At 64.9% G+C, this 25,049-nt stretch overlaps 3 protein-coding genes across 3 annotated transcripts in view; all 3 read left to right on the top strand.

The window, feature by feature from the left end:
* The window catches only part of SORBS3 (sorbin and SH3 domain containing 3), a 21,983-nt gene extending 12,295 nt beyond the window's left edge, over nucleotides 1-9,688 (top strand). Inside the window, exons 15-23 of the mRNA XM_090053912.1 lie at nucleotides 747-799; nucleotides 2,672-2,817; nucleotides 2,993-3,084; nucleotides 3,418-3,464; nucleotides 4,051-4,165; nucleotides 6,853-6,978; nucleotides 7,530-8,128; nucleotides 8,556-8,662; nucleotides 8,794-9,688. Coding sequence (XP_089910038.1) covers nucleotides 747-799; nucleotides 2,672-2,817; nucleotides 2,993-3,084; nucleotides 3,418-3,464; nucleotides 4,051-4,165; nucleotides 6,853-6,978; nucleotides 7,530-8,128; nucleotides 8,556-8,662; nucleotides 8,794-8,855 — 1,347 coding nt within the window. The 3' untranslated portion in view covers nucleotides 8,856-9,688. The remainder of the gene's footprint in view (nucleotides 1-746; nucleotides 800-2,671; nucleotides 2,818-2,992; nucleotides 3,085-3,417; nucleotides 3,465-4,050; nucleotides 4,166-6,852; nucleotides 6,979-7,529; nucleotides 8,129-8,555; nucleotides 8,663-8,793) is intronic.
* Nucleotides 9,607-11,328, top strand: LOC149862340 (uncharacterized). Its single transcript, XM_090053913.1, has 3 exons — nucleotides 9,607-10,065; nucleotides 10,913-11,157; nucleotides 11,307-11,328. The coding sequence occupies exons 1-3, from the start codon at nucleotides 9,607-9,609 to the stop codon at nucleotides 11,326-11,328; spliced, it is 726 nt and encodes a 241-aa protein (XP_089910039.1).
* On the top strand, nucleotides 10,117-23,566 carry PDLIM2 (PDZ and LIM domain 2). The gene is made up of 10 exons (XM_090051471.1): nucleotides 10,117-11,122; nucleotides 11,352-11,463; nucleotides 14,288-14,439; nucleotides 16,921-16,990; nucleotides 17,108-17,298; nucleotides 17,519-17,600; nucleotides 20,668-20,822; nucleotides 21,748-21,893; nucleotides 22,031-22,148; nucleotides 22,770-23,566. The coding sequence occupies exons 2-10, from the start codon at nucleotides 11,371-11,373 to the stop codon at nucleotides 22,963-22,965; spliced, it is 1,203 nt and encodes a 400-aa protein (XP_089907597.1). The 5' UTR covers nucleotides 10,117-11,122; nucleotides 11,352-11,370; the 3' UTR covers nucleotides 22,966-23,566.
* The last annotated feature ends 1,483 nt before the right edge of the window (nucleotides 23,567-25,049 follow it).

Below are 25,049 nucleotides of genomic sequence, written 5' to 3' on the forward strand. Positions count from 1 at the left end.
TGGGTGCTTGGGGGCAAGGCTGGCATGGGCGGGCAGGCTCTGCCTACCGGGGGGGCCATCACCTCCACAAAGCATGTGTGGTGTCTGTATGGCAACCGTGACCCCAGGATCTCAGCACCTAGATGCTGCCTGTCTGTCTGTCCACCCGTCCCGCTCCTTTCCTCATCCCAGTAGGACGACCCAGTCTCAAAGCCCTCAGTTGCCCCAGCAAGGCCCCCTGAGCCGCCCTCCCCCACTCCTCCCCCTGGTCTGGTCAGCGGCAGGATCGATTTCCAGCACTGCCTCTCCAGGATGCTCCAGATCAGTCATTTCCTCCCGTCTGCCTGTCCTCCCGCCTCCCCCCAGCCCCACTGCTCCGTGCCCCCTGTCCGCCCCATCCCAGAGAGCAGCCCTGGTGCAGAGGTCTGGCTCTGTGTCCGTCTGTCTTCCTCCAAGCCCCTGGGGCTGAGCTGATTCACAGCAGCTGCAGTCTAGCGCTCTGCCCATCTGTCTGTCCACCCAGCGGGTGCCCCCCGACTCCGCGAGTGTGGGAGCCCATGCCTGTCTCTGCCCTGGCCCGGCTGTTGGACGCTAGGACCCCGGCCTCCCGGGGCTGGCTCTCCTCGCGGCTGGGCTCAGCCCAGCCGGCTCTCCCTCCCCACTGGCTGCCTCTTTATTGGCTCCCTTCTGCCAGGAGTCCGACTCGCTCGCGTCCCGCCAGGCTCAGCCTCCTGGATGCTTCATCTCCTCTTCCCCTCTCCCCGCAGCGCTCGCCGGAGGTGCTGGCTGCCCACTGCCCTGCCCCGGCCTCCACCAGTGGGTGAGTAGGGCCAGGGTGAAGGGCCACAGGGTGGACATCCCCCAGGCAGCTGGGGTTGGTGGGCACCAGTGCGCAGGAGTGGGGAGAGGGAGGAAGCGGGTGAAGGAGGGAGCAGGAGGCTGATCAGCACGATGGCCTCTTGCCTGTGCGCTGGGGCCCATGGGCCGGTCTGAGCGCGCCAGCGGGGTGGGGTGGTGCTGCGTGCCACAGCCATGGGCAGGGGGGTAGCAGGGCACTGGCTGGCCAAAGACCTCTGGACAGGGACAGGCCACACGGGGCCCAGAGCAGGCTGCTTTTCAACACTGGGGCTGGGAAGGGCTTGCCAGGCACCTAGATACATGTGAGCATGCTGCCCCGTGGGTGCTAGAGCCCAGGGTGCGTGCCGTGCCGGCCAAGCGTGGGTGCCCATGGGGGCTGCATGCTGTCAGGCCTGCCCCTCACCAGATGCTGTCCCCCAGCACACGGCCTCGCTGCTGGGGGACAGCATGTGGCCCGGCCCAGCTCCACCTTTGCACTGGGCTCCCAGCCTGTGCTTCAGGAGGAGCTGGCTGTGTGCGGGGCACTTGGGCCTGTTCCCCTCTTGCAACCAGTTGCTCATTCAGCCTCCGTCAAGGGGGTAAGGGTTAGAGCCGAAACCGCGGGAGACTTCCCTGAGGAGCCTCAGGCTCCGCACCTGCAGCCAGGGGTCTGGGGAGCAGTGCTGGACTTCTTGTAGGTCCTACTGTAAACAGGGGGCATGGGGGGGCCCACAAGGACCTGCGCCTTGCACTTGGTTTCGCCCCTGGGGCTGTGGTCCAGGAAGGGGTCAGGAGAGAAGCAGGGGCACGGAGCAGGGTGCCCCTCCCAGGGTGTGGGTGTGGGTGTGGGGGGGAGGAGGGGTGTTGCCCTTTTAAGAGCTCTTGAGACACAGTTAAAGTTTAGCCAAGGGCTGTTTTCCTGCCAGCTCCTTGCTGCTTCCTGCAGAGCAGGGCAGGGGGCCGCTTGCTGGGGCAGAAGGAGACTTTGCACCCGCCCAGGTGCCAGGGCTCTGCTTTCAGGCAGACAGATGGGGCTGGGGCACGGGCACGGCCCCACGTGACTGCCGGAGCGTGGGATGAAACCCAGGAGTCCGGGGTCTGCCCCCCCGGCAGCTGTGATCTCTGTGCTCCTGCCTCCTGGTGGTGGGGCGCAGCCCAGGAGTCCTGGCTCCCAGCCCCTGCGGGGAGGCCGGAGCCGTGTCTGGACGTGGGTGCAAGGAGGGGCTGGCACCGGGAGGGGAAGCGCAGGGGAGCAGGGGTCTGGCGCGGGCTGGGGCTGTGGCTCTGGCAGGCAGGTTGGTGCTGCGTGCGGCCTGGCAACTCCCCCTCGGCGGCTCCCGTGATTGGGTCGGCGCTCGCGGGCCCTTGGCTGGGCTTGCACGGGCTGGGCTGGGTGGGGAAATGAAACCCAGCTGTAAAGTACCCGTGCGAGCTGCTCCTGGCAGCACCGCCACACCAGGGAGGAAGATGGCTCGAGCTGTGGTGCCCGCTGCTCAGAGGCACCTCCAGACTGTCCCTCTGGGTACAGTGGGGTCCTGCCCCGTCCCCCTAATCGCTGCACCCCTATAAAGAGGCAACCGCAGCTGCCAGGTTTGCCATGCCCTTTCCAGAGCGGGGGTCACGGCTCCTGGCCCCCACACTAGTCACTGCCCCCCATGCCCTGTGGCGTCTTGCAGCTGCTAGGTCCCAGGGCAGGGGACGACGTGTTGCAGCTGTGGAGCCTGCACGTGCGCAGGGTAGGGATGCGGAGCCTGCCTGGAGGGTGACCTTGAGCCCAAGGAGCCCTCGCTGGAGCCGGCTGGGGAAGACCGAGCTGCGCGGGATTTCCTGTAGCACCTCTCGCTTCCCCCCGCAGCAGCCCACGGTGCGACCGCGGTGCGGACCCAGCCTTGGGGCAGAGCCCGCTGGCTGCCCGCCGCTACCCGCCTGCCAGCCCCAGCATGGAGAGAGGGGGCCTGGGTTTGGCCCCGGCAGACTGGAGCAGCTCGCCCACCTGGAAGGGTATGTGCCTGTGTGCCCCGGGGGCACTGCAGGGTCCCCTCGCCCTGGCCTGGCCTTCTTGGAGCCCCTCTCCCTGCTCCCTTCTCCAGCCCCCACCCCAGAGCTGCCAGGGCTTTGTGTCACCGGTGCCATGCCCTTCCCACACGTAACCTCCCGCTTCTCCGGGTCTCCGCAGACTCCCCGCAGCATCCTGGGAACAGCTCTTTGGCTGATGGGATGCGGGCCCTGGCTGAGCTGGATGGGCCAGTGAAGAGAGAGGAGAAGAAGGTGAGGCTCGGCCAGGTCCTGAAGACACTGTGTCTGCTGGGGGCTTGTGGAACGTGCCCGGGGTGCTGTGCCTACTCGAGGGCTAGGAGGACAAGAGGGGAGAGAGGGCAGCAAGTTGGTGGTGGGTGCAGCCTCTCTCCAGGCCATCCAGTAGCCCTGGGGCCAAACAGGAGGGGGCCCTGGTTCCCCTGGGGAGTCACTGGCAGCCCAGGTGGTGGCAGGCACAGCCCTGGGTGGAGCCCCGCGGGGCAGGTGTTGGGGAGAGCAGGCTGGCGCCCTGCGCCCCGGCTCGAATGTCTCATGGCATTTCCCTCCTCTCACTCCCTCGTGCAGATGAAAGCCGCTCGTGTCAAGTTCAACTTCCAGGCTGAGTCCCCAAAGTAAGTGGCTCGTGGTGGGGCAGCCCAGGGTGCACGTTTGGGGGCTGTGCAGAGGGCAGGGACCTTGTCTTCCTCCCAGCCCCCATGGGGTCTCTCCCAGGGAAGCGAACAGCCCCCAGCTTTACAGGAGTTCAGGGGCAGAAAGGTCCATCTCCAGAGGCAGTGGCAGATGTGATAAGCTTGTGGCCAGTCCCCAGCCCAAGCGACCTGGACCCGTTCAAGGCTGGGGGAATAGCAGGATGCCCCGACGCCCTCGCCGCGCCCCGTTTTGCAGCGCAGTACTGAGCCCAGCTACTGGCACAGGTGGGAAGAGGGATTCAGGGCACAGCTCAGCGTTCAGGGAAGCTGGTTGAGGCCTGGAAAGCGAGGGCAGGAGACGGGGCAACAGGTTACCAGCATGGACGTTCCCCACCCGTGGGAGCTGGGAAAGCCCCCGGTACCCAAGCACCTCGCGGATGTGGGGGCAGAAGCCAGGGCACGTGCCAGAACCAGGGAGCTAGGGCAGCCGTGTTCCCGGGTGCTGGAGGAGCCGGGGGCCCTGGGTGCAGGGTGGCGGAGGGTGGTCACGCTGCCCATGGTCTTGCAGAGAGCTGACACTGCAGAAGGGCGATATTGTCTACATCCACAAGGAGGTGGACAGGAACTGGCTGGAGGGCGAGCACCACGGCAGGCTGGGCATCTTCCCGTCCAACTACGTGGAGGTGAGCAGGGTGGGGGGCATTACTGTGGGGACCAGAGTCCGGGAGGGGCAAAGAGGAGTGCGCAAGCCTCCTGCTCCCCAAGACGATGCCCGTGTGCCTGGGGCAGCAGCTAAGGAGGATAGTTGGGGAAGCGCTGAGGTGTCCAAGGACAGTGGTCGCTCCTTAAGGAGACGATCCTCCAAGCCCAAAGGGAGGTAATCCCAACACGGATCAAAGGGAGCAGGAGGGCACACAAGCCCCCATGGCTCACCAAAAGCATCCGGGAATGTCTCCTTGCTAAAAGGGAGGCGCACACCCAATGGAAAGAAGGGGACATCGCCAGGGAGGACTACACTGCAGTCGCTCGGGGATGTGGGGAGGGTCAGGAAGGCCAAGGCAGAGATGGAATTAGGGCTAGCTTCCTGGAATAAGAAGTCCTTCTTCAAATACATCGGGGGTAAAAAGAAGGTTCTGGGTAACATGGGGCCCCTGCAGGACGTGTTGGGGAATTTGGTCGTTACACCAGACAACAAAGCTAACATATTTAACGATTTCTTTGCCTCTGTCTTCCTAAGTAGGGACCAGAACAGCCACCTCCCTGCTGGGCCTCCCTCGGGCCCCGGGGGAGGTACACCTGGGCCAGGGGTTAGCGAGGATTTAGTTAGGGAGCTTCTCGAGGGGCTGGATGTTTTCAAGTCGGCCGGTCCGGACGATCTCCACCCTAGAGTACTAAAGGAACTGGCCGAGGTCATTGCGAGTCCCCTGGCACGGCTGTACGAGCACTCATGGTGCTCTGGTGTGGTGCCAGAGGACTGGAAGAGGGCCAACGTGGTTCCCATCTTCAAAAAGGGGAAAAAGGAGGACCCAGGAAACTATAGGCCAGTTAGTCTTACCTTGATCCTAGGCAAGCTTTTTGAGAAAATAATTCTGGCGCACATCCACAAGGGCCTAGCAGGGGAGATTATGCTTAGGGGCAACCAACACGGGTTCATCAGTGGCAGGTCCTGTCAGACCAACCTGGTGGCCTTTTACAACCAGATCACCAGATCATTAGATGCAGGGGTAGCAGTGGATATAATCTTCCTGGATTTTTGGGAGGCTTTCGACACTGTCTCTCACCCCGTTCTTGTTAAGAAACCAGGGGCTGCGGTGTCGACCCCCACACAGTCAGATGGGTCGCCAGCTGGCTGGAGGGCCGCGCCCAGAGGGTGGTAGTGGATGGGTCCTTCTCAGCCTGGAGGGATGTTGCCAGTGGGGTCCCCCAGGGCTCGGTCCTCGGGCCCGCACTGTTCAACATCTTCATCAGTGATTTGGACGAGGGGGTAGAAAGCACCTGTTCAAATTTGCCAATGACACTAAGATGTGGGGGGACGTGGGCACACTAGAAGGATGCAACAGGCTACAGTCAGACCTAGACAGGTTACAGGGGTGAGCGGATCAGAATAGGATGGGTTTCAACACCAAGTGCAAGGTGCTGCACCTGGGGAGGAACAACCGGCACCATACCTACAGGCTGGGGAACTCCCTTCTCGGCAGTACACAGGCAGAAAAGGATCTGGGGGTCATCATTGACTCCAAGATGAACATGGGCCGGCAGTGTGGGGACGCGGTCAGGAAGGCCAACTGCACCTTGTCGTGCATCCACAGATGCATCTTGAGCAGGTCCAGGGAGGTGATCCTCCCCCCACTATGCGGCACTGGTCAGGCCATAGCTGGAGTACTGCGTCCAGCTCTGGGCGCCGCACTTCAAGAGGGATGTGGACAACATGGAGAGGGTCCAGAGGAGGCCATTCGCATGGTCAGGGGACAGCAGGACAGGCCCTATGAGGAGAGGCGACAAGACCTGAACCTGTTCAGTCTCCACAAGAGAAGGCTGAGGAGGATCTAGTGGCCTGTTACAAACTAGTCAGAGGGGACCAGCAGGCATTGGGGGAGTCCCTGTGCCCCCGAGCACCGCCAGGAGCGACCAGGAATACGGTCACAAGCCGGCAGAGGGGAGATTCAGACTAGACATCAGGAGGCACGACTTCGCGGTCAGGGCGGCTAGGATCTGGAACCAGCTTCCAAGAGAAGTGGTGCAGGCTCCTGCCCTGGGGGGCTTTGAGAGGAGGCTGGATGTACACCTTGCCGGGGTTGTTTGACCCCAGTATTATTTCCTGCCATGGCAGGGGGTCAGACTCGGATGATCTGCTCAGGTCCCTTCCGACCCTAGAAACTATGAAACAAGCTGCTTGCCACCCGCCCGCTCGCTCAGCTTAGCCCAGCTCGGGCAGGCGCAGGGTGTGAGAAGGGCATGCCCTCTCGTGGCCAGTCCTGGGACTGTGCCCGTTTGTGAATGCCTGTCTGATGGTGCCACGTGTTTCTGCCCGTGCTGCTCAGACCTGAGCGGTGCCTGGGGTCCCAACATCCCCATCCCCTGTACCGCACGGCCCCTTCCCCTCCCAAACGTAGCAGCTGTGGTGCACAGGCTTGGCTTGCTCAACCAGGCTGTGCCTGCAGTGCTGGAGCAGACCAGGCAGCTGCTATTCCCCCCCATTGATTGCTGGCAGAAGCACCAACAGGGTTAACCCCGCCACCCCCCACCCAAGAAGTCCCCTGAAGGTGCCAGCCTCCACCCCCCACCCCGGCAGCTGTGAGGCTGGGCAGCCGTCCCCACCACTGCTGTCACTCACGGGCTCTGCTCACCTGCTCCTGCCTCTCCCCAACAGGTCCTGCCTCCCACAGAAGCCCCCAAGCCCATCAAGCCCCCAACCATCCAGGTGCTGGAGTATGGGGAGGCCCTGGCACTGTACGGCTTCAAGGGGGACCTGCCGGTAGAGCTGTCCTTCCGCAAGGTAGGGGCCTGCTGGGTGCCAGGGTGCAGGATGTGACCTGCTTCGAAGCCCGTTCAGGCTGGCAGTCTGCATCTACCCGTCTGTCATGAGTTGGGGGGCCTCAGCCCAGCTCCTGGACCGGCAGCCAACTGGATATAGCCCAGAGGCTGAGCTCTCCGCTCCAGTGCTGGCTCAAGCTTTGGCCTCCTGCCTGCCAGGTTAGCCATGCACCAGCCCTGAATTCCCTTGCACAGTGGCGCGTTTGGCCCTCTCCGGGGTGATGCGAGCATGGCCCCTTCGTCCTCATGCTCCGGGGCCCGAGCATCTCACCGACGGGTCAGGCAGATGCCCCGCTCCATGCTCAGCCTTGCAGAGCTGGGCGCGCTGGACTCTGCGCTGCCCGAGGCAGGATGCAGGCCTGGACAGCCTGGGGGGCAGGATGTCAGAGGGGCTGGGCTGGACGGACCCACCTGGGGTGCCAGCGGGCACGGGGCTAGACTGGTCTGAGTGGGAAGGGTGGAGCCTGGTCCCGCCAGGTGCCTGACCCGCTGCCTTTCCCTTGCCTCCGCCAGGGTGAGCGCATCTGCCTGGTCCGCAGGGTGGATGAGAACTGGTATGAGGGGCGCATCTCTGGCACCAGCCGCCAGGGCATCTTCCCGGCTACCTACGTGCAGGTGGTGAAGGAGCCGCGTGTCAAGGCCTCAGAGGAGCTCCCTTCCTCCCCTGGCCCAGCCCTGCCTCTGTCCCCAGGCCCGCTGGTCCATGCCAGCTCCCCACTCCAGCGGTGTGCGCCCAACAGCTGGCATGCCAGTCCCTCGGGCTCTCCCTCGGCCCAGCGGCGCGGTGCCGAGGGGGCCGCTCTCTCCTCCCCGCGCCCCTTTGGCTTCACCTTCCCCGGCTCCCCAAAACTGCAGCATGCTGGAGCATCGCCCAGCCTCCCTCAGAGTCTCCCGCTGGCCTCTGGAGGTGCCGCCTTGCTCCCCGCCCAGAGCCTGGGCCCCGGGAGCCCGCAGCCGCTGTCACCCTGCCGGCCGCAAGAGACTCAGCAGCCGGTGGTGCCTTCCTTGCCGGCTGGGGCCCCCGTCTGCCCGCAGAGCTCTGCCCTCCAGACCTCAGGACCTGCCAGCTCCTGCCCCGCGTCCAGCAATGGCTCCAACATCCAGTGGACGCGGTAAGTGCAGCGAGTGGCCCCGTCTCACCGAGAAGCAGCTGGCACAGCAAGGAGGGAGGGGAGCTGGGACCCCCGACTCCACTTGGAAGCCAGCCAGGCCGCCCGGGTGAAGTGACCCATGCCGCGGGCTGGCTGCAGACAGCCCCCGGGCTGTGGGGCTGGGACAGTGTCAGGATTGTTCCCCCGAACAAGGGCCTTTTCACAGGGGCGGGCTCAGCGGATGCAACTGGCAGCCGTACCTGGCTCTCACCCTGGCACCGCGACCCCCCGCACGGGGGCCAAGCAGCCCTGGGGGGCGGGGAGCAAGGAGCTGGCTGGTGGGAGGAGGCAGGGACAGGGCACTGCTCGTGTCCCAGGTGCTGTGCGGTTCCTGGCAGGCTCAGCCATGGCAGGACCAAGGGCTTGATGGGCCGCTGGTGCCTTGCAGGTACCGGGCACTTTACCAGTACAAGCCCCAGAACGAGGACGAGCTGGAGCTGCGCGAGGGTGACCAGGTGGACGTCATGCAGCAGTGCGACGATGGCTGGTTTGTGGGTACGATGGGGCGGGGAGGGGCAGGAAACGCAAGCGGGGCAGGGCGCGGGCCAGGGGCCCTTTGGTAGCCCCCTGCCTGGTTTTGGCTGGGCAGGCCCCAAGCCACCCCTCATTTTGTCCCCCTGCTCCAGGCGTGTCCAGAAGAACCCAGAAATTCGGCACCTTCCCTGGCAATTACGTTGCCCCCGTGTGACCAGCGCGCCCACCCTCTCGCCCCAGCGGGGACTGCAAGAACGCTGCCTCAGCACCTCCAGTTTCTCCAGCCAGGCCCAAGGCGAGGGCCCAGCTGACCGGCCACGACGGGCCCTAGAGACACGGAAAGCGAGGAGGAGATGGGGATGGACCTGCCGCAGCCCTATTCCTCTCCCCGGGGGGCTTCTGGGCCCTGGGTGCTGCCTCGGGGATGGGTGCTCGACAGGGGAGGACCCCGCTGTCTGGGCAAAAACCCCCGCCTGGCCCTGACTAGGTCACATCGCTCTGCTTTTCCAGCTCTGCTTGCTGGGACCAGTCCCCTGCCTTAACCCCCCACTGGGGACCAGTCCCCTGCCTTAATCCCCGCCATGGGGCACCTACTAACAGGGACCAAGAGATCACTGTGATGGGCCTGGCTGCCTGGTCAGCCCTCAGGGGTCTCCCCGCACGTAAACCTCCCTCCCACATCTGCCCGGAGCTACCTCTCAGCCTGTGCCTTGTTTCAGCAGCCGGGAAGGCCTGTGCTGGGGCCAGGGCCTGGCTTGTTCTTCCTCCTCCCCAGCCCCAGCCCTGGGAGGGCCCATTCCCCAAGGGATGCAACAAGCAACTTGCCAGCCCCCACGGGAGCCCCCGGAGCGTGGGTCGGGACCCCCGCGGGCCATGCTGGATCCCGGGTGTTCGCATGGGCGATAGTCGTGAGACCACCAGTCCCTTTTGCCGCAGGCGGATGGGGTCCGGCATCACGCAACCGGATGGAGCTGCGTGGCGGGGACTGCGCCCCTCACCTCCGCGCCTTATCTGCTTGTTCTCTGATTAAACGCCAGCCTCCGCGCACCCGTGGGTCCTGCCTGGTGGTGATGGGGGGTCAGCGTGGGGCGCAGTGCGGCTCCAGGGAGGGTGGCTGCGGGCAGCGCCCCGGTGGGGGTGCTGGGGCGGGGGCGCCCCTCAGGGTCTCCCCAGCTTTGCGCCTGCTGGGGCAGCTGCCCGCTCCCGCCCGCGCCGCGGCCCGCAGCCCGGCTGCCGGGCGAAGGCTCCCGGAGGGGCCGGCCCGGCCCGGGCGAGGCGGGGCCCCGCTCTGGCGCCCCGGCGCGGGCGGGAGCGGGAGCGGGAGGGGGGCCGGCCCGGGCCGCCCGCAGGTGGTGCTGCCGAGCCGGCCCGGCCCCGCGCTCACGAGCGGCGCCCGCACTGCTCCGGCGGCGGCGGCGGCGGCGGTGAGTGGGCGCGGGGCGCGGGGGGCAGGTGCCGCCTCCGGCCGGGGCAGCGCCGTGCCCAGCCCGGCCGCGGGGGGACTTTGCCCGGGGTGCCGGGTGCGGCGCGGGCTCGCGGGAGCGGCTCCCGTCCTTTCCCCGGCGCTGGGCGGCTCAGGCTGGGTTGCTTGGGGCGGCACTGGCGCCTGCCCGGGCTGCCAGCATCCTCCCCGGGCGGCTCCGGGCAGAGGACGAGCGCCTGGGAGCTGCGGCTGCAAACTCCGGGCCCTGGCTTCACCGAGGGGAGCCCCCCCCGGGCAGGGTGCTGGCAGCGCCGCCCTGTCCCTGTCTGGCTGTACCGGGGGCCCCTGCCACCCCTGGCCCTGCGCCCCCTCGCTGGGCATCACTGGCCTGCCCTGGCTCTGTGCTGCCTTGCCGGTGTATTGCCCTTGGCCGCGACATTCCTGCGGCTGTGAGCTGGCAGTCTGGGCATGCCGCGACCCCTCGCGTCTGCTCCCTGGCTGTCTCGGCCCCAGCTTGCTGTGCCCGTCCTGGAGGGTGGGGCTGGACCCCGCATCCCCCCCAGGTCCGCCCTGAGCCGGGCCGTGGATGCTGCCCCCTCCCCACCGCACACACCGTGCCAGCTCTCAGCGTGCACGCTATGTTTAGCAGCTGCTGTCTCTGCAAGGCCTCAATTTCCTGGCTTCCTGAGGGCCTCGAAGTGCGGCGGGGCGTCTGCATCACCAGACAGCCTGAGCCCCGGCCTGCCGGGGTGCACCGACACTGGCACCGTCCCGTCTGCGCCTTGCCCGGCGCACCCGGTCCCTTAGCAGGGCAGCGCCCAGCAGCCTCCTGCCTTGTTCCCTGCCAGGCACCTGGGAGCCCTCAGCCTGGAAAAGCAAAGAGCCCGCAGGTCTCGCTGGCTGGTGCCAGGACTGGGACAGGAAGGCTGAGGCTGCCTGCGCCGACGTGTGACAGCACGAGACGCTGCGCCATCTCTCGTTTCCCGCCCCCCCGGAAGGAAAGAGCTGCCGTGCACCACTGGAGAGGGCTTTGCTTGCCATCTGGCGGGCTCCTTGCTGTGAGCGGGGGACTGGGGAAAGGGGCTGGGGGCTGGCAGGGAAGGGACACCCGGGCTCTACTTCCAGCGCTGGGTGCAGGCGTTGGGCTGCGGCGAGCGAGGTCGCCGGGGATCCTTCCGGGCTCGGGGGAAGGAAGGCGAGGTTTCCGCATGCTGTGCTGGGGCCTTGTGCTGCCTGGCGCAGCAGGGTTGTCCCCTCATCCTGACGGGCTGCTTTGTTTCACGCCAGGTGCCACACTCCTGCTGCCATGTCTGTGACCGTGACTCTGACGGGCCCGGCCCCCTGGGGCTTCCGCATCACCGGGGGAAGGGACTTCAGGAAGCCCATCACGGTGTCTAAGGTAAAGGTGCTCTTGGAGGCATGCAAGGCTCGGGGGGCACTGGGAGCCAGGATGCCTGGGGTCGACGCCAGGCCCCATTGCTGGGCTTCCTGGAGGGTGGCTTCAGGCTGGGAGATTGTGCGTGCTGGCTCTGGCGATGCCCAGGCTCAGGCGTTTGGAAGGTCCTGGCTGCAGCTCGGTGCAGGGTGTCAGACAGACCGAGGTCCAGGTGGCCCAGACCTGTGTGATGCAAACACACTGGCACATAATACCTTCTGAATCTTAAAGGTGCTGGATTTGCTCCAAGTGAGAGCCCGGGGCAGCAGCCAGGCAGGGCGGCATGTCCCAAGAGCCGCAGCGTGACTTGCAGGCGGTGGGCTGCGCAGGGTGGCAGCTGTCTAGGCAGAACTGGGAGCAGGGGTGAAGGAGCCAGTGCAGAGCCGGCGGGCGCTTCCTCTGCGGGGCCGGCGGGGGAGAGCCCTGGCACTGGGACTGAGTTGCTGAGGGATTTCTGGGGGTTTCCCTGCTGCTCTGGAGCCCTTTTGTCCCCTAGCCATGGCAAAGGGAGCAGATCCGGTTCACTGTCCTGCAGGCGTCCTGCTCCCTGGAAGCAGCCTGAAGCCCCGCTGCTGCACGCGAAGGCAAGGCGCACGCTGCTGCCTCAGAGCCTGGGAGGACCCTGCTGGCCAAGAGGAGTTTCCCTTTGCCATTCCTCCCTCCCTGGCCATTGCAGCTCCATCAGCTCCAGTGGTCTCTGCAGGGCCAGAGGAGCTGGGGTGTCTTGGGCATGCCGTCCCCAGCCTTCAGCTAAGCTCCTGGTGCTTGTGAGCAAGCCCATGAGCAAGGTCCTTTCTTAGCAATTTGCTGCCTCTCTTGCAGTAGCTGGAAGGTGCTATGTGAGTGAGGCAGGGGCTTGCAGGAAACTAGGGGCATTTTGGCTGTTGGATACAGCCCCGGAAAACTGATTCCCTTTCTGCAGCTGTTGCAGCCTCTCAGGGGAGTGGTTTGAAAGCAAACAGTTGGGAGGTATCGTGTGCCCAGATGAGACGCCCTGAGTTGGCATGGCTGGTGTGCCGAGTGCTCTGGCTGCAGCCGAAGCCACTAGGAGCTGGACCCTGGCCTGAGCATGTGCAGCAATCGCTAATGCGAAGCAATATGGGAAAGGCCAGGTTCTGGCATCTGAGGGAAGGTGCCTAGTGTGGGTGAGCTGTACCGTGCCAGTCCTCATGCCGGGGCTGATGCTCTTCGCTGTCCTTGCTGCCTGCAAAGAAGGAAGGCAATGAAGACACTGCTTTAAACATGTGATGCTGATGAGGAGCTGGGTGTAGCTGGTCCTGAAGCAGGACTTGGGTCAGGCTCTGGAGGGGAAGGTGGTGAGAGGGAATCTGGTGGGACCAGCATCCTGGCAGGGGGGAGAGCACACTTAAGACTGTGTCAGACCAACAAAGGGTGCATGAAGACGGCGTGCATGGCCTTTACCCCAGCAGCTCCCCACTGCTTAGCACTGACCTTGCCCCGCTCTCCCAGCTCCTGGTGTCCTCCCTTCCTCTGCTGCTTTGTTGATAATGAGACCTGAACTCTGGCCTCCTGGGTGGGGTCCTGGTAGGGGTGTGGAAAGAGGCATGCACACGCCTTGCCCTAATCTTGGTGGGAGCCATGCTTTGAAGGGTCTTAAAAGCAGGGGTCAGAGACTTTTGGGGGCAGGGGGAGCAGAGCTGAGAGCATGGGGGTGAGAGGGGGCCCTTAGAGGGAGCCTGGGTTGTAGGGCCTGTGGTCGCAGCTAACCAGCTTTGGTGGCTCTGCCCTGGGTCTCATCCGTGAAGCCTCATGCTGGTAGCAGCTTCCAGAGGGCCGTGGATGTCTGGCTTTGGGGTCGGGCTTGGCTTTGGGAACCTCCTGCATGGGCAGCTGGCTCTAGGACCCTGGAAGGAGCCGGGCACTCCTCTGAGTCAGCCCCAGCGGTGCCCTGCAGAGGAATCGCTGGTGACTCAGTGGCAGGTGGGTTTGACTGGCCGGGGTCTGGGCACCTTGCTGCAGGGTGCCGCAGCCCAGAGCCAGTGTTTTCTTAACTTGGGCAAGGCAGCCCAGGTCGGCCCAGGAGGCCGGCAGGGAGCAGGGCTGGAGGGAAGCTGGCGCAAAGGGGGTGGCTTACCCAGCCAGGCAGGTCTGAGCGCAGGTTGGTGCATGCCCCGAGGAAGCCTCTGCCTGTCTTGCCTTTGCCCCTCTCAGAGGGTGCCCTGCCTTGTTGCTGCTTGCAGGAAGCTGCAGGTGACCCAGGGCAGAGGGGCAATGTCTCCCGGGGGGCTGACACTGCCGGCCAGCTTGACCCACGCTGCATCTCACTTGGGGCAGCTGTCCCTTGAAGGCTCACATGAAGCGGAGTGGCTTCTTAACCCGGCAGGGGAAATACCATGGCTCTGTGTCCAAGAAGGCAGGTTTCCTGCACTGCCTCGTAGGTGAACTGCTCTTCTGACATGGTTCAGGACCTGCCGAGGTGCAGAGGCTTTAAGCCCAATGCATAGAAATGGGAGTCTCCTCCCTTACTTGGTCCGAGGGCCTCACGGCTGAGGCCCAGTAAAACTCGGGGGCATCCAAACCCCAAGCCTTCAGGCTTGGGCCTGCAAGTATGATGCTTGTCAAAGGTTTTCGAAACACTTGAAGCCCCAGGTGTGGGTGGAGGATGTTTGCCGGTAGTAGGGCCATTTATGGTTCTGGACTCTCGGATTTGGAATTAGTTTTGGCTAATTTGGCCTTGGTTACGAGTTATATATATATTTTTAAAAGCTATTTTATATCTTAGTGTGTGTGTGCATCTTTCCCCCACCCCCCAACCATGACCCTGAAGGTGACGGAGCAAAGCAAAGCAGCTGTGGGTGACCTCCGGCCTGGCGATGTCATTGTCTCCATCAATGGCGAGAGCACCGCTGAGATGCTCAACGTGGAGGCGCAGAACAAGATCAAGCAGAGCTCAGGCCAGCTGCAGCTGTTGGTGGACAGGTGGGTGCCCAAGCCCTGCTCTCCTGAGCTTTCCCCTTCCTCATGGGGCTTCAGGCCTGTCCGTTTAGGGCTGGGCAGTGTTGGGGCTGGGTATGCGGTCTCTGTGATGCCCTGGGGAAGTTCCCCCTCTTTTCATGACTCCACGGGTAGGATCCATCCCTGCCGCTGTTCAGCAGTGGGTGGCCTCGGGGATGGAGCTGGGAGCCAGGGCCCCTGGGTTCATTCTGCAGCTCTGCCGCTGACTGTGTGCAGGGGTCCCCTCCCCTCCTTAATGGTGCCCAGTCCCACACCCGCAGCCAGCAGGACGTCTTGCCTTGCCCATCTGCCCACACTTGAGGAGATGCCGTTTTTGGGCACTTGGTTAAACCGGACCCTTGTGCGCACGCAGAAGCAGGCAGCACTGGCAGCCTTTCCCCTGCCGCCCTGGTCTGACTGGTTCCAGCTCTGAAGCGGCTCACGGCAGCGTGCAGCCCTTGGGGACATGTGCCTATCGCATCTGGGAGCAGCAGCAGGCTGGGCGTGCGGGACACCTGGCACCAGCCTGGTGCAGCAAGAGCTGGGAGCCGGGCGTGGTGCTTGCGCCTGGCTGGGCTGCAGCAGAGGGACCCAGCGTGGTGTGAGCTGGCCAGCCTGTCGCCTCTGTGGCTGGCTCTGCATCGGGTAGGGCCCTGGCTGGGGGAAAAGGGACTCCTCCCCAGCCCAGCACGGCCGCCTGCGCTGAGCTGCGCAGCAAATCCAGGGCCCTGCGGCTGTCCGCACCCTCCCCCTCTTGCCCTCTGCACCTTGCTGCCCTGGGTGGGGAGGCAAAAGCTGCTTTATGCTGCCTCCCATGATGACTCGGCCTGTCTGGAATGTGCAATCCTCTTTGCATGGGGGTGCAGAGCACATCCTATAAATACCTGGCTGAGCAGCCTGTCTGGGGCGTGGCTGCCGGCCTGACTCACAGCTTGCTTGGCCCCAGCCAGGTGTTGCAGGGCTAAGTCGGGACATGCCCTGAAGCCCTTGGGAAGCTCTGCCTTGCCCCGTCAGCCCCTCCTGCACCAGGGAGTTGGGCTCAGCAGCTTGCGAGTGGCACTGGCCCCCTCCCTGCGGGGCACGCATGCGTGCCAGCAGGCTGGTGCCATGCGGCGTGGCCTGCCCTCGGGCTGCACGGGGTCCCGAGTGCGCGGATGGTTCTCCCCCAGCCCTGAGCAGTGCATGCGTGTCGGCTGCGTCCTCTCGCCCTCTCCAACTGGCTCAGACGTGTGGCGGGTTTGACGACGGGTGGGAAACCCTAATGGCATGTTGGACGTGGCCCAAAGCCCACAAGCACAGCCGGAGCAGCTCAGGAGGCAGCATTCCTCTCATTCTGGGCTCTGCAGCTAATCTCCTTCTCTGAGAGTCGGCCCGCTGTCCCTGTCCTCTTGCCGGGTCACGGGGGCCAGGTCAGAGCTCCCGTGCTCCCTGGCTGCTGTCTGTCCCCCTGCCCTGCTCCGGCGGCTGCTGCGCTAACGAGCTTGGGGGAGCCACATGGTCCCGTCGGTGCCCGGGAGGACTCTGGTCTGTCTGTCTGGAGCACCCAGCTGCTCCGTGCATTTGCACGCTGGGGGTCGGGTTGCAGCTGCCCTGCTGCGGCAGGGTGACTGGCTGCGGGCTCTCTGACATGCATGGGGTGGTAGGTGCCCACCTACCGTGGGGGTTGCGCTGCCCTTGCTCCTGCCTTTTGGTGCGAGGGCATCCCGTGCCCACTTGGGGTCTTGAGGGATCCTGCCAGCACCTCAGCTCCCTGGAGCACGGCATCAGAGGGGTTAACCCCCTGCTCGGCTCCCATCACCGCTGCATTCCTCTGGGCCCATCTAGACCCCTCTGGAGCTGCCTCCCTCCCTCCACTGTTTAATTCCCCTTAATGAATTCCAGCTCCGGCTACATCAAAGCCCCAGATGGAGTCCTGGTGAAGAGGGGAGAGAGTAGAAGCCTGCCCCATGTCCCCGTCTGCCTGCATCCCGCATGCAATGGGCAGGACGAGCAATGGGCCGTCGGTCCAGCTGCGCCTGCCTGGGTACCTGTGTAGGGAAGGCACCAGCTCTGCAGCAAGCAGGGTGCTTGTGGCCGGGGGGTGAGGCTGTTTGTGCCCTTGGTGACCGCGGCGGGGTGACTGCAGGGCTATGCTGTCTCCCTCCAGGCACGGGGAAGGAGATGTGTGGGAGGAATGATGTGCAGAGGCAAGGTGACTTGTCAGGGGGCTATCGGCAGTCTGTAGCTGGGTGGGCATCTCCAGAGCCCCAGAGTAGCCCCTTGAGCCCCATGTGATCCCTCCCCTCCAGTGCTAACGTGCACTGGGGCAGCAGGCTGGTGGGTGCCCTATGAAGAGGCCAGCAGCCACGAGGGGAGGGGAGGGGAGGCTGGATGTGGGGTCCGACCCACCATCACCCCAGGGCCTGGGGCCCGGCTCTGGAAATAGGTGCCCAGCTCACGGTGGCCCCCTTCTCGCCCTGCTTGCAGGTCCCTGTTGTTCTCTCCCAACCAGACTAATGGTGAGAGCTCCCCCGAGGTCCTGGCCATGCGGTTCCAGGTGAGACCCCTCCCCGTTTTCCCCCAGGCAGGAGATGACATAGGGGGACCCTACATCACTCCTGCCCCTTGCTCAGGCTGGTCCCCTGACTGATGGCCTCTCTCTCCTGTTTGCCAGGATGCCATGAGAACCAGAGACGACAGCCAGAGCTCGCTGAGATCCTCCTACTCCAGCCCCGGGTCCCTTAGCCCACGGCCTGGCAGCCCCTTTTTGCCCACGTCCCCTGGGCTGCAGCTGAGCAGCCCCTACGCCCCCCTACAGCCCAGCCTGGGCTCTGAGGGCCAAGCGGAGCTGGTGACCAGCCGCAGGTGAGGGCCGCTCCTGGCGGGCCTGGGAGCCGATCTGCACCGGGGGGAGGAGGTCTCGATGATCCACCTCTGTAGTCTGGGAGGAGAGGGGCATTGCGCGTGCTGGGGGTGAGGCTGGTGGGATGACCTTGGGCACTGCTGTTGTGGGCCTGGCAAGGGGGCACGTCGGGGCTGTGAACCCAGGAGCAGGACTTTGCATGGACTCCCCTCCTCTTCCCAGCTTCCAGTCTCTGGCCAGCCCTGCCAGCACCAGCGAGGATCACTCGCCCTTGCCACACGCGCAGCGTCTGGGCAGCAGGCAGGTGAGCTGAGACAGCGCCCTTCCTGAGGTGGGGCAGACTGCGTGCCTGGGGTAGCTGATGGGGAAGGGGTGCAATGGGGACAGAGTCGAAGGCCGCCCTGTCCTCTTCCTGACGCTCGCTCTTGCATGTGCTCATCTGGGCTGGTCCCCAGAGCCCTCGTGATGTCTTGTCCTGCACAGAGCTGTGGCATATCAAGACAAGGCCATGGGCTTCCCTGAGGTCCCCCAACACCCTGGGCATGCTGTGTGTGAACCTGGGATCTGGGGGCGGGTGTTTGCCCAGCAGCTCATCGAGCCTGTCCCCGTCTCAGGGAAGGTGTCAGGTGCCCACCTGGCCGTGACAAAGGTGGGGAGGTCCTTTCTGAGCAGCCTGGAGCAGGGGGCTGGCACCTGCTGGAGACCCGGGGACAATCCTGCCGGGGGCCGGGGACCTCCTGCAGGGTCCCGCTGGGCTCTCGCTCCGACACTGCTGCACGGGGTTGCCAAGGACTGGTACTTCTCTGGGCTGAGTCCCACCTCTCCCGTCTGCCCCACTTGCTTCCCCAGGACCTGCCCCCGAGGCCCAGTATCCATCCTCTTTCCTTGCAGTTTCCCTCCCCCAACAACGACTCTGGCCCCGGGTGTTTGCAGGGCTCCAGCGTGGCAGTGGGAAGCTGAGGGCATAGATGGCTTCCCCGTAGCCCAGGCTGGCCCATCTCTGCCCCTGCCAGTGAAGCTAGGGTCACGGAGCCGCGGTGCCCTCAGCTCCGGTGTGGATGCAGCTGCGTGCCGCCACCTCACCCTGCCTCGCACGCAGCTCTGGTCCCCGCGGGGCAGCTGCGCAGCTGGCTGGGGATGTTTGCTTGTCTCTACCTGGTGTCTCCAAGCAACACCTGGAAGCTGGGGAGGCCAAACCAGTTTGGGGAGGTGCTGTTGTCTCCCGTGGGCATGGGGAAGCCGGGGCGTTGGCAGGTGAGGCGACTTGCGCTGCCCTGCGCGGCAGCCTGTCACGGGGGCGCTCTGTTGCCCGACAGCCCATGCTCTGGCTGGATGCTGCCTGTCCAGGACCCCTGCCCCCTTTTCTGGTCACTGGTCCCAAGCAAGGAGCACAGAGCTCAGGGCTGGGCGCTGGCACCGCAGCCCCAAGGTGTGCGTCGGGCCGCCCAGCTCCCCTGGGTGTGCTGCAGAGCCTGGCTCCCAGGGGCCCGGTCCTGGTGCCTGCAGTGCAGCTGGGACTCGCTGCTGGAAACACGCTTACATCTGCCACGCAGGCCTCCTGCAGCGTGGCGTTCGGGACACCAAGGACCCTTGGCCCCGCCCAGGCCTGCTGGCTTCCCGATCCCGGGCGCTGTCCCCGTGGCACGGTGCCTCCGCGGCGTTTCTCGTGGGCCCCGCACGGCTGCTGCTGGGTGTTGTTCTTCCCGGCTCCGTGGCTGCCCTGGTCCCAGGGGCTGGGCTGGCCTCTCCCTCCCTCCCTCCCTCTCTTGCTGGCGCTCTTTTCCTGGGGCTGGTGGGGATATTTTTCAAGCCCAAATTGGGAGGTGCGGCGGCCCTGAGCGGGGCTCGCTCCAGCTGGCGGTGGATGAGCCCTGGCCTCAGCAGCCCCTTTGGTCTCCCCCGCCTGTTTGTTCTTGCGTTCCTTCCCTGCCTTGCTCACTGGCAGGACTGCCCTCCCGAAGCTGGGGACAGGAGCGCCGGGATGGGGCTGTGCCCCCGCTGTGCAAGCGCGCGCCTCGGCTCTTGGGGCAGCTGACGGCAAGCAGCGTGGGAGGCCTGGGGTGCAGCACCCCGATGGGTTTTGCATCGCCTAGCTCCGTGCCACCCGGCCTGGGGGCTTCTCCCCTCCCTGTCTTGCTGCCTGTGTTTGGGGCTGCTGACCTGACTGCCATGTGGGTGTAGGGATCCCACTGCGCAAGGCACTGACAGCGGGGTCGGTGATCCCCTCAGCAGGATGAGGAGTGGTGGGCTCTGGCGAGCTGGGGACACGTGAGGGCTTCATGTGCATGCACCCCAGGTATCGGTCCTCGCGGTGGGGAGCTGTCTTGGGTCCTTGCTGGGGATGGGAGGGGGCTCCAGATCCCTCTCCCTGCCCTGCTCCCTCAGGACAGGGGCGAGCTGCTGGGCTCTGCTGCCTGGTGGGGCACGTGGCATCAGGCGTCTCATGCTCTCTTTCTCGTGCGCCCAGAAACATTTGCTTTCACTTATCTGGGGGTTTCTTCTTTCGTGTGTCTCCAGGCCTGTTAAACAGGAGCAGATGCGGCGGGAGGGGTGCGATGGCGCTAGGCTTCAAACAGCGGCCTGGCGCTCGGGGAGGGGGAAGGGGCCAGGCCGCAGGAGCCCAGGGGGAGCAGCGCTGACCTGGAGCAGGGCAGGGTACGGCTGTGGCAGTGGAGGGGCCGGGGAGAGACGGACGTGCCTGCCTGGCGCTGCCTGGCCACTGCCCTGCTGGAGGGAGCCGAGGCTGTGATTCGAGCAAGGCGTCTGGACCGACAGGGAGTGGGGTCTGGCCTGGCCTGCCAGGGTGCTGGTGCCAAATGTGTCTGAACTTGTTGCAGAAGCCAAGGAGCAGTCCAGGCTGGGGGTAGGAGCGCAGGACGGTGCCCAGGAGCTGGAGCCTTTGCCCCAGGGCCTAGGGCATGTGTCTGCTCCAAGTTGCCGCTCTCCCCTGGAGCCCAGCTCTGCCTGTGGCCTGGGGAGAGACCTGCGTGCTCCCTGCGCCGCTCCTGTCCTGGCATGCCAGCCCTGCTGAGGGTGTGCTGTCCCGATGCCAGGTGCCCTGCCGGGCTTCCCAGATCCCTGGACACAGACGGAGGGAATGGATGGTAGGGCTGGGGTGCCCCCTCGTGCCCAAAGTGAGCAACACGGGCTTGTGCAAAAGGGCATGCTCGTGTGTCAGCCTCGGGTCCTGCAACCACGCGGCTGTGCAGGGAGAAATCAAAGCAGGGGTCCTGGGTATTGGCCCTGGTTCCCTGGCATCCCGGGCATGGCACTGGCGGCTGACCCAGGCCCCCTCTTCTGGCCCTGCGGGGTTTGCTGCAGCTGGGCTGTCCCCATAAACCTTGCTCCCATGCTCTATATCTCTGTCCCAGGAGTGGGGGAGCCTGGGCCGCCCGAGCTGCTCTCCGGTTGCCGTCCTGCCACCCTTCAACCGCACGCCTTCGCCGAGGGGCTTCACTGCCCACAGCCCCTGGGACCTGGGGAAGGACCCAGGCAGGTCCTCGCCCTCCTACAGCCCTCGCAACAGGTAGGCCAGGGTGTGGGACCTAATCCAGGGGAGGTGGGAGCCTTGTGGACATGCTGGCTGGCACCTGGGGAGGGAGCCCCGGCACTGAGGCACAAGGGCAGCATGGGTCGGTAGCAAGCTGCATAGCTGGAGATGGCTGCGGTGGACTTGGAGGGGTGCTGGGGTCAGGATTGCAGTGCTGGGCCGGAGCTGGGAAGCTGCAAGTCGTGACCCTCAATCCCAACCTGCAGCTGGTACCAGTGTCCTAGACTAGAGCCACCTGGCCCCTCCACCAGACCGCTTGGCAGGCTGGGACGCAGCAGGATGGGGTGTCCAAGCAGCGTGCTGGGGGTCCAGGGCCCCCGTGAGAGCTGGTGCCCCAGCCGGGCTCAGCATGGGGCCTTGGGAGCTCGGCTCACGGGTGTGAGGCCCGGGAGAGGGTTAACCGAGCCTCGGATCCAGGTGTGTGTGGGAGGAGCAGGCAGGGCAGGGAGCGTCTGCCTTGTCATCTGGGAGACGGGAGGGAGCAGGCTTGGCTGCCTGGGAGTGCTGGGATTAGGGTATGGATGGGGGGGATCTCCGGTTCCCTTTCCCACTCACTGGGGCAGCTGGGAGTGACACGTGCATGGGGTTGTGCGGTGGTAGGGGCTCAGGCAGGACAACAGGAGTGCGAGGGGGGCAAAGCTTAGCTCAGTGGGGACGTGCAAGTAGCTTGGGGGTGCAGAAAGGACTGGGCTGGGGGCTCTGCACTGCTCCTCCACGGGGCCTCGGAGAGCAGCATCCTGCGCGTCCTGGCCCCGCTGCAGCCTTCGCTCTGAAATGGGGGGTTTACCCCCACACCAGCCTCAGGCTCCTGTGCTCTGCCCCCAGTCTGAGGGAGGTGATGCTGGGGGGATGCAGGGCTCCGAGCCAGGGGTTGTGCACCTGAGCCGCTGCGTCCCCACAGCGTGGACTCTGAGACGGCCATGCGGCGCCTGGAGGAGGACTCCGAGGTCTACAAGATGATCCAGGAGAACCGGGAGCTGCGGGCTGCCCCGCGGCAGTCCAGCACCTTCCGCCTGCTGCAGGAGGCGCTGGAGACCAGCGGTGGAGGTGAGGCAGGGCGGGGGGGCGGTGGATGCAATAGGGTTAAAAGCAGCGTTGCTTCTGGGGCTGTGCGCTGGGGCGCAGCTCTGGGGAGGGTCCTCAGGCCTCCAGGATCCTGATGTGTCCCTCGCCTCCCTTGGCAGAGGGCACTGCAACCCCCTTCCCCAGCCGCCTGTCCCCCGGCGCTCACAAGCCCGTCTGCAGCTCCGTGGCAGGGGTCCAGAAGCTGCACACGTGCGAGAAGTGTGGCAACAGCATTGCGTAAGTGCTGCTTCTCCTGGGGTGCGCGGGGAGGGTTGGGGCGGGGACCCCTGACGCTGCCCCGGGGCCTCGGTGGTTCCTTGTGTCCCGGGACTTCGGGGGTTGCTGTTGTCCCTGCAAGATCCTGTCTTTGTAGGGCAGGGTAGGGGCGTCTGCCCGGGCTCCGGCATGTGAGCCTGGAGGGCTGGTTGTGACCACCGTGTCCCCCCAGACTGCTGATTGAGGAGCCCAGGCCTGGGTGCTCTCCCAGTCCCTCCCTGGCTGCGTGACTCGGTTTCCCCAGCTGCAAAGGCCTTTTGAAGGGCTGTGAAGCCCCCCGAGCTGTTGTGGTGCCATCAGAGCTGGGGCCTGTGCCGATCCCGGACAGCAGGCAGGGCCCGTGGGCAGTTTCTGCTGTTGGGTGCCTGTGCCTACTGCAGCTTCTGGCTGAGACGGGAGAAGGCAGCTTGTTCTGCCCATCTCCTGCTAGCAAGGAGCCAGGAAGGCCTCTCAGTGTTTGCCTAAGAGGGCAGGGCCACCCTGGCAATGTTGTTGAGGAGACAGGCACCAGCTGGGCAGGGCTGGAGCTGGTCGAGCCTGCTTCCCACGGTCGTCCTGACCGTGCCACGCTGTTTCCCGCAGGACCCAGGCGGTGAGGATCCACGAGGGCCGCTACCGCCACCCCTCCTGCTACGTCTGCACTGACTGCGGCCTCAACCTCAAGATGCGGGGCCACTTCTGGGTGGGCGAGGAGATGTACTGCGAAAAGCACGCCCGCCAACGCTACCAGCGCCCTGGTGCTGGCGCCGGCGCCACTGCCCTCTGCTCCAAGTCCTGAGCTGCCCCAGGGCTGTGGCTTGCCGGCGCAGCCTGCCCCCCCGGGGAGCTTCTGCCACACACAAACCCCACAGCCCATGCCATGCACATCACTGCCAGCTCCAAGCTGCCCTCCACTAGCCAGCCGCCCGCCTGCCTGGTGAGCGGGCACTGCTGCTTCTGGCCTGTGGAGAGGCGCTGAGCAGGTGTCCTGCTAATGAAGGGAAGAGGGTGGCCCAGATCAGAGGTTGGATTCAGCTCCTGGGGCTCTGGTGTGTGCAATGAGTGCTGCCTGTTCTCCGCCTGGCTCTTTGAAGTCAAGGTGCCCCCAGGGCATGAGAGCAGGGAGCCCGTTGGCACCTGGGGCACGTTCCTCAGGACACCGGCTTGTCCCGTCCCCGCCCCGTGGGCAGAGGGCTTCACCCCCCAGGGCTGCTAGCGTAGGAGTTCCCGTCTGCCGGGTCGCTCTGTCTCTAGAGCCGCTTTTGTAGTCGCTGCCAGCAGCTGTGCGCACTCGAGGTGGCGGCGGGGGCATGCAGGCGTGGGGTGGCACTGCTTGGCACATTGATGCTGTTAAGCTTCTCTAAGGTATTAAATCAGATCTCTATGTAAGTTATAACATGTGTACCCCTTCCCGTGTCTGGTGTGTGAGCCCAGCGTGAGCTGGGGCAGGGCTGGCACCACAGCCTTTGTCGGCAGGCCGGGCCGTAGAGATGGAAACGGGAGCAGGGAGCACCTGTGGGATGAGGGGGGCACGGGAGGGACCTGGGTGCCACAGGGGCACCTTGCCAGGCTTGTGCCCAGGCACCAGTGACTTGCACAGGCGGGGGGATGCAGGGCATGGGTGGCACAAGGATGGCTCCAGTGCCTGTGGCTGGGGTTGCAGGGCACTGCACAGCTTAATGCAAGGTGCGGGCAGCGTCTTCTGCTCACACCCAGTGTAGTGTGGGTCACTGGCCACTAGAGGGTGTCCACTGCACTACACTGGGAAAGGGATGGCTTGCCAGTGCCACTGCAGGTCCGCAGCCTTGAGGGGCTGCTCTGCCAGGAGAGCTGGCCACAAGTGCTGGTGCAGGGCAGGTGGGGGTGGAACGGGGCTGCCCTGGGTCAGCGCTTCCTGCAGCATCTCCAGGGCTGAACCGCATCTCTCCAGCACAGGGCAGGGCTGGGAAGTAGGGGTACCCACAGGGCCTAGTTCCTGCCGTGGTGTGGTGACCAGCCCCCCAGTGCACAGCCTTGCAAAGCAGCGCCAGCCCCTTCCTAGCGGGTGCAGCTCGGGCCCTGCACAGTCCAGGGAGGGGCCGGTTGCCAGGCTGGTGTCAGGAGCTGGGATGGGGGTGTGGAGGGGAAGTGCGGCCCCCCGTCCTATAGTTTCATAGTAGCTAGAGTCGGAAGGGACCTAGGAAGATCATCTAGTCCGACCCCCTGCCTTGGCAGGAAAGAGCACCGGGGTCACATGACCCCGGCAAGATGCTCATCTAACTTCCTTTTAAAAATCCCTAGGCTAGGAGCCTGCACCACTTCCCCTGGAAGCCGGTTCCAGGCCCTAGCCACCCTGACTGTGAAGTAGCGCCTCTTAATATCTAATCTAAACCTACCCTCCGCCAGCTTGTGACCGTTATTCCTGGTCACTCCTGGCAGCGCACGGGGGAACAGGGACTCCCCCAATACCTGCTGATCCCCCCTGACCAGTTTGTAGCAGGCCACAAGGTCCCCCCTTAACCTTCTCTTGTGGAGGCTAAACAGGTTCAGGTCCCGTAGCCTCTCCTCATAAGGCCTGCCCTGCTGACCCCTGATCATACGAGTGGCCCTCCTCTGGACTCCTTCCATATCATCCACGTCCCTCTTGAAGTGTGGCGCCCAGAACTGGACGCAGTACTCCAGCTGCGGCCTGACCAGTGCCGCATAGAGGGGGAGGATCACCTCCCTGGACCTGCTCGAGATGCATCTGTGGATGCATGACAGGGTACGGTTGGCCTTCTTGACTGCCTCCCCACACTGCCGACCCATGTTCATCGTGGAGTCAATGACGACTCCAAGATCCTTTTCCATCTCCGTGCTGGCAAGAGGGGAGTTCCCCAACCTGTAAGTGTGGTGCCGGTTCTT

The sequence above is a fragment of the Crocodylus siamensis genome, chromosome 6 (assembly GCF_052110815.1).
Source record: "Crocodylus siamensis isolate JL-2025a chromosome 6, ASM5211081v1, whole genome shotgun sequence".
NCBI lineage: Eukaryota > Metazoa > Chordata > Crocodylia > Crocodylidae > Crocodylus > Crocodylus siamensis.